Here is a 7,964-nt window from a genome sequence, read left to right on the forward strand (position 1 = left end):
TTTTTTACACTATAACATTGCCCCAGGGGGGAGCATCATGTTATAGTGTAAGATCGGTGATCTGACACTTTGCTGTGCACGGTGTCAGATCACCGATCTGACGTGCACTTTTTCTATGCTTCCTGGCGCCTGCTCTGAACAGGCGCAGTGAAGCCACCTCCCTGCAGGACCTGGATGCCGCGGCCATCTTGGATCCGGGCCTGCAAGGAGGAGGAGGTAAGAGACCCTCGCAGCAACGCGATCACATCGCGTTGCTCCGGGGGTCTCAGGGAAGCCCGCAGGGAGCCCCCTCCCTGCGCGGTGCTTCCCTATACCGCCGGCACACCACGATCTTGTTTGATCGCGGTGTGCCGGGGGTTAATGTGCCGGGGGCGGTCCGTGACCGTTCCTGGCACATAGTAACGGATGTCAGCTGTGATAATCAGCTGACACCCGGCCGCGATCGGCCGCGCTCCCCCCGTGAGCGCCGCCAATCGCTCTGGACGTACTATCCCGTCGGTGGTCATACGGGCCCACCTCACATCGTACGTCCAATGTCAGAAAGGGGTTAACTGACCTGAGATATAAGATAATAGCCTCCCCACACAGGGGACAATCCAGCAGCAATCTGTTGGACACTATAGCTGACAACTTGCTGCCTCAGCCACTGTCAGTGTTGTCACTGTCCATATCTGTTTAACCCCTTAGATGCTGCTGTCAATAATGACTATATCATATAAATGTTTAAAAGTGTGGCTTCTCTCTCTTTATCCCCATCGGCACCCTGAGATCATGATTGTGGTGTCCCGGTGTTTGTCATGGCAATTCACGACCAAATAGCGGCCTTAGTCTCCAGGTACCAGTGGTCAGTTCAAAAGTCAGCAACATTTAGGTGGTAAAAATACACTTTTTCATTCCTGTCATGTCACTTTGCTTTAATTCCTGAAAATCACCCGAAGGGTTAATAAACTACTTGATGGAAAATTTTAATATGTTGAGGGGTGCTGTTTTTAAAATGCTATCACTTTTGGGGTTTTTCCAATATATAGGACCCCTAAAGTCACTTCAATCCTGGATAGGTCCCTAAAAAAAATAATAACGTTGTAAATTTCCATGAAAAAAATTAAAATATACTGCTACATTTTTAAACCTCCTTAAATGCTAACAAAATAAAATAACATTTTACACATGGTGCTGATGTAAAGTAGACATGAGGGAAATGTTGTTTATTAATGTTTGGCTATGGTATGACTATCTGGATTAAATGGATAATCATTTTAATTTTTTTTTTTTTTTTACATTTTTGTCAAATTTCTGATATTTTTTATAAAAAAACACAACATATATCAACTTAAATTTACCATCATAAAGTACAATGTGTCACGAAAAAACAATCTCAAAATCACTGGAATTTATTGAAGCATTCCAGAGTTATCACATAAATTGACGCTGGTCGGATTTTTAAAATTTGGCTATGTCACTATGGTGTTAAACTTCTCCACAACAGTGTCACGGACCAGCCTGTTGTGTTCCTTGGTCTTCATGATGCTCTCTGTGCTTCAAACAGAACCCTGAGACCATCACAGAGCAGGTACATTTATACGGAGACTTGATTACACACAGGTGGATTATATTTATCATCATTAGGCATTTAGGACAACATTGGATCATTCAGAGATCCACAATGAACTTCTGGAGTGAGTTTGCTGCACTGAAAGTAAAGGGGCTGAATAATATTGCACGCCCCACTTTTCAGTTTTTGAATTTCCACAAAAATTTAAAATAACCAATAAATTTCGCTCAACTTCACAATTGTGTTCCACTTGTTGATTCTTCACCAAAAATTTACATTTGATATCTTTGTTTGAAGCATGATATGTGGGAAGGTTGAAAAGTTCCAGGGGGCCGAATACTTTCACAAGGCACTATATATAGATAGATATAGATAGATATATCTATAGATAGATATATCTATAGATAGATATATCTATCTATCTATATATCTCTACACCAGAGGTGTCAAACTGCATTCCTCGAGGTCCGCCAACAGGATTTCCTTAGCATTCCACAAGGTGCTGGAATCATTCTGTGCAGGTGATTAAATTATCACCTGTGCAATACAAGGAAATCCTGAAAACATGACCTGTTGGCGGCCCTCGAGGAATGCAGTTTGACACCTCTGCTCTACACGCTACTGTTCCAAAGTTTAGGGTCACTTAGAAATTTCCTTATTTTTTAAAGAAAAGCACAGTTTTTTCCAATGAAGCTAACATTAAATGATTTAGAAACACACTCTATACACTACGGTTCCAAAGTTTAGGGTCAGCCAGATAATTTTGTTTTCCATGAAAACTCATGCTTTTATTAATCAACTGAGTTGCCAAATGAATTGAAAATCTAGTCCAGACATTGACAAGTTTCGAAAAAAGATTTTTATTTGAAATAATTTTCTCATTCAAACTTTGCTTTTGTCAAAGAATGCTCCATTTGCAGCAATTACAGCGTTGCAGACCTTTGGCATTCTAGCAGTTCCATTTGCTGAGGTAATCTGGAGAAATTTCACCCCATGCTTCCAGAAGCCTCTACCACAAGTTGGTTTGGCTTGATGGACACTTTTTGCATACCATACAGTCAAGCTGCTCCCACAACAGCTCAATGGGGTTGAGATCTGGTGACTGCGCTGGCCACTCCATTACAGATAGAATACCAACTGCCTGCTTCTTCCCTAAATAGTTCTTGCATAATTTGAAGGTGTGCTTTGGGTCATTGTCCTGTTGTAGGATGAAATTGGCTCCAATCAAGCGCAGTCCACAGGGTATTGCATTGCGTTGCAAAATGAAGTGATAGCCTTCCTTATTCAATATCTTTTACCTTGTACAAATCTCCCACTTTACCAGCACCAAAACAACCCCAGACCATCACATTGCCTCCACCATGCTTGACAGATAGCGTCAGGCACTCTTCCAGCATCTTTTCAGTTCTGCATCTCACATATGTTCATCTGTGTGATCCAAACACCTCAAACTTGGATTCGTCTGTCCAAAACATTTTTTTTCCAATCTTCCTCTGTCCAATGTCTGTGTTCTTTTGCCCATATTAATCTTTTCCTTTTATTAGCCAGTCTGATATGGCTTTTTTTTTTTTCCACTCTGCCCTGAAGGGCCAGCATCCCGGAGTCACCTCTTCACTGTAGACGTTGACACTGGCGTTTTGCGTGTACTACTTAATGAAGCTGCTAGTTGAGGACCTGTGAGGTGTCGATTTCTCAAACTACCGACTCTAATGTACTTGTCTTGTTGCTCAGTTGTGCAGCCGGGCCTCCCACTTCTTTCTTCTCTGGTTAGAGCCTGTTTGTGCTCTCTTCTGAAGGGAGTAGTACACACCATTGTAAGAAATCTTCAGTTTCTTTGCAGTTTATCACATGGAATAGCCTTCATTTCTAAGAACAAGAATAGACTGTCGAGTTTCACATGAAAGTTCTTTTCTTCTGGCCATTTTGAGAGTTTAATAGAACCAACAAATGTAATGCTCCAGATTCTCAACTAGCTCAAAGAAAGGTCAGGTTTATAGGTTCTCTAATCCGCCAAACTGTTTACAGCTGTGCTAACATACTTGCACAAGGGTTTTCAAGGGTATTCTAACCATCCATTAGCCTTCTTACACAGTTAGCAAGCACAAAGTACCCTTAAGAACACTGGAGTGATGGTTGTTGGAAATGGACCTCTATACACCTATGAAGATATTGCGTTACAAACCAGACGTTTGCAGCTAGAATAGTCATTTACCACATTAACAATGAATAGAGTGCATTTCTGAATCGTTTAATGTTGGCTTCATTTGAGAAAACTGCTTTTTCTTTCAAAAATTAAGGAAATTTCTAAGTGACCCTAAACTTTGGAACGGTAGTATACATTGTTAATGTGGTAAATTTGTATTCTAGCTGCAAACGTCTGGTTTCATGGAAAACACAAAATTGTCTGGAACCGGAGTGTATATTTTTAATACAGATTGCTATGAAAAAGAAAACTTAAAACAAACATTTAAATGGAACTTAATTTCAATTCCTGATTTATTATGCAGCCCACGACTTTCTGGTGGTATATGAACCAGGCTAAATTTAAGCTGAAGGTGTCTAGGGTCATGCTAAGATGTATATCTCCAAAAATGTGTTTTTTTCCCATTTGCAGCATGACTACGATATGAGGGTGGATGACTTTCTAAGACGCACACAAGCTGTTGTCAGTAGCAGAAGAAGCCGCCCCAGAGAGAGGGAGAGAGAACGTGAAAGAGAACGACCAAGAGACAACAGACGTGATAGAGGTCGTGACCGGGACAGGGATCGGGACAGGGAAAGATTACGGGACAGAGACAGAGGAGATCGTGGGAGATATAGAAGATAAATCATTGGCCAGCATTGATTATGTGCACATGGATGTTTGCTTTAGATTCTACTCGTCCTTCATGTGTTTACAAAGAAAAAAAATTTCTGTTCATGCAGTTTATCTAAAACCTAAAAAGAAAGTAAAATGATAAGCTTTTATGTTTTGATCCTTTTGTGCACGTACTGTAATAATTGAAGACCTGTTGAAATGGCCTAGATGGTGCACTTTTGATACAATATAGAGAGCCTAAAACATTTTAAAACTAACCGTATGGAAGTGAAAGAGTAAGTTACCTTCTGAAATCTTTTTGATCGAGGGGCGACACCATAGGCAGTAAAATGTGCATGCTATGCTTAAGGCCAAGTTTGAAGAACTGCCATTTGTGGGCGTATTTTTTTTTATTTAAATCCTCCCTACTCTCCTGTAAATGTAGCTGCGGTTTATTCTGTGAAAAAAAATAATAATGCTGCTATCAAGTATGCAATTTTTTTGAAGGTTAGAATTTTCTGTATGAATATGTTGTGAATGACCAGCTTGTTTCCCACTTCATCCAATTTGGCAATGATGAAAGCAATATTTTTTAAATATTTTATGTTTAAAATATGTGGTTTGTTCATTTTTGATTTGGGCTCCACCTTAAATGTCTGAATTACAGGCTCTTAACTGGGAGTAACATAACCTTGTGTGCTAGCTAGTATGACGATGTTAGCTTATGTTATTTTGAATTTGATTACTTGTAATTTAATTTGTTACTGCAGTGGTTTCTTAAGCCAATTGATAGCGGCGATTCAGCTAATGTTCTCTGCTACAATGTATCTTTTTGTGTAGTCTTATACCATAATTCTGTGCCATTTTTATAATAAAACCACTGTGGAAATTTATGAACGTTTTAATCTCTGTAATTGCAAGCACGGCAACTCTCCATCACTGCTCCAGATTTATTAACATTTATCGTGCTTGTCAACAACATAATTCATTTGTAAATGGATTATGTTGCTTGAGAAGCAAAGGCCAAGTTTCTCTGCAAGTTTCACAATGGTAAATTGTGTCCTTTCGTATTTCCCTCTTGGAGCATAATCTGCACCTTTTTTGTGATCTTCTCTACCTCTGTTTGGGGTAACTCACCGTGGAAATGTTGCCCTGGTACAATATGGGCACCATCTGCTTCAGTCTTAATGGGACCCTCTTCTTTCTCAGTGCCAAACATTAGGGCCTTGATAACTAACTCCTGAAAATGAAGGAACCTCCCCCGTATGAACGTATTATAATCCAGGACACAATCTATATTGCATAATGCAAACTTTTTTGGATCGTGCCAATTTCATGGCCGTACGTAATAATGGTGTGCTGTAAAGTATAGCAGTATTCCAGTATTGCCGAATCTTTTTTTTTTTTTTTTCCCCACTGTGCTCCTATGCACAAATGTAATTTCTGCTGCATTTACAGTAATCAGTCTGTCGCGCGATGACGTGGGATTTTGGGTGAAAAATTGATGGGCGTACAAATTTGTCAATTTCAGTGAGGCCTAGAACGTCAAATTGGATTCCTGAGCTGCCCATGAACTCTGGAATAACAGGATGATTTTCGATGGGTGGAGTCCATATGTGATCAATGATTACTGAAGGGGCCTAGGGTGCTTGAGGTCCAAGAAAGATCAAGAAAAAAAGCAATTACGTGACATTAATTCATCACACTAAAAATGCAATATCGCCTAGTCTGTACAGTCTGCGATTGCGGTGCAAAAGTCCTTGGAGATCCCTGACATGTTCAACATACTGAAAGTTAAGCGGTCTACACTTTCAGGGCACAGTCGGCTGCGATTATCCATCAGGACACCACCAGCAGCGCTGAAGACACATTCATAGACTACGTTGGCTGCCAGGCACGATAAAATCCCATGCGTGTTAGGCGAGCTGAAAGGGTCCAAACCCTCCCTGATGGTATTCATATTTGGTTCTATGCACCATCCATTCACCACGTGTAAGGCTATGTGCACATGTTCAGAATTTTTAGAGGGTTTTTTTTTTTGCATTTTTCAGCTGTTTTCCATGGAAAAAAACTGTTAAAAAAAAAGCTCACATAAGCATCCCATAATTTTTAATGCATTCCGCAATTTTTGTGCACATGCTGCGTTTTTTTTTCGCGAAAAAAACGCATTGCTGTAAACGCAGCGTGTTCATTAATTTTGCAGATTTTTTGCAGATAATTTTTCTATATTATTGCATTGGGAAGCACCGGGGGAAAAAAGCGCATAAAACGCTAATGGATTTCCTGCAGAAAAAGTCCGGTTTATTCTGTAAACAATCCTGAACGTGTGCATGTAGCCTAAGACTTGGACTCTGTTGTGCTGCTGCATGAGTTGGTCTGAAAAAAAAAAAGTGTCAAAGGACTCACAGAAATTGATTCTTCCACCACCACTGCTGCTGCTAATGTTTTGGAGTTGATGAATTGACGTGCCGGAGGTTGTAAGTCTACAGCTGCGATGTGAACTGTGCTTCACTGCTGTCTTGGGGAAAAGCTCTCTTAAAGTTGTGTAAAAGCGTGTTTCGATACTCCAGCATTCGCGGGTCCCTTTCTAGAGCGGCAATAATCTGGCAAAATTTGATTTTATTACGTGGATCTAATAAAGTGGCAACCCTGTAGTCAGCATTATTCCTAATCATAACTATACCGGGGATCATGTTGCAGATAGTGCAGCAAGAAGGCACTCATATGTCGGGCTCTACCATGAGGTCCACATCCATGCTCTGTTGGTGGCTGGGTAACAATGAGGCTTGGTTCCTCAGTCCCCTCCCGCCAACCACGAACAGAGAGGGGAGGATTATCTTCATCTCAGTTGCTCGCCCATCACTTCTTCCTCCTCCATTTGTTCCTCGGATCTTGCACCGTCGATAAGTTTTATCACCAGCCACCCTCAATCGCAGTAATCCACCCTACCTTGGCAACCGCCTGTGACAACAATCTTGAATTTAGAGACAATGTTATCCCTTCTGCATCCTCCTCTGCTTCCTCCTTTTCTTCTGGGACCACCATCTCCTCCTACAGGCTATTCAAAGTCTGCTCCAGCATATAAATGACCGGAATAGTGATTCTGATGACTGCAGTGTCGGCGCTAACCATCTTAGCCATTTCGTGCAGAGGTCCTTAATCTGCCCACTTTGTAAATGTACTATGTTGGCCCAGGCTATACAACATGACACACTGCTTCAGAGCTTGTTGCTGCTGCCACAGTCGCTGCAACTTGTGCAGAGTGGAATTCCAGAGTGTTGGCACATCGCATATCAACCTGTTAACTGGCATGGACAAAGACCTGTGTATCGATGAAAGTCAATGAGCAGAGGGGTGCAAACAGCAGAAATGAGCACACAGCTTATGTGCTTTTTGGAGCAGCTCACCCAAGCCAGGATAGTGGCTGATAAAGCGCTGAGCTTGCCTTGCCGTAGGCCCACACTAGGTCCGCACCGTTATCGGAGAAAGCAATTAATCAAATTCTGCCTGGAGAGCTGTCCACAACTCTTCAGCTGTATGACTGCGATCTCCAAGGCATATCAATTTTAAGACTGCCAGAGTGCAGGTGCAGGCCCTAGAGGAGGCAGAAGCAGT

At 41.4% G+C, this 7,964-nt stretch overlaps 1 protein-coding gene across 6 annotated transcripts in view; it reads left to right on the top strand.

Annotated features, from left to right (window-relative positions):
• YTHDC1 (YTH N6-methyladenosine RNA binding protein C1) overlaps nucleotides 1-5,242 on the top strand; it is a 119,663-nt gene extending 114,421 nt beyond the window's left edge. For all 6 annotated transcript variants that reach the window (XM_077275944.1, XM_077275951.1, XM_077275937.1 and 3 more), the window contains one exon: nucleotides 4,167-5,242. In XM_077275944.1, the coding sequence (XP_077132059.1) occupies nucleotides 4,167-4,379 (213 nt within the window). In that variant the 3' untranslated portion in view covers nucleotides 4,380-5,242. The remainder of the gene's footprint in view (nucleotides 1-4,166) is intronic.
• The last annotated feature ends 2,722 nt before the right edge of the window (nucleotides 5,243-7,964 follow it).

The sequence above is a fragment of the Ranitomeya variabilis genome, chromosome 1 (assembly GCF_051348905.1).
Source record: "Ranitomeya variabilis isolate aRanVar5 chromosome 1, aRanVar5.hap1, whole genome shotgun sequence".
In the NCBI taxonomy this organism is placed as follows: domain Eukaryota; kingdom Metazoa; phylum Chordata; class Amphibia; order Anura; family Dendrobatidae; genus Ranitomeya; species Ranitomeya variabilis.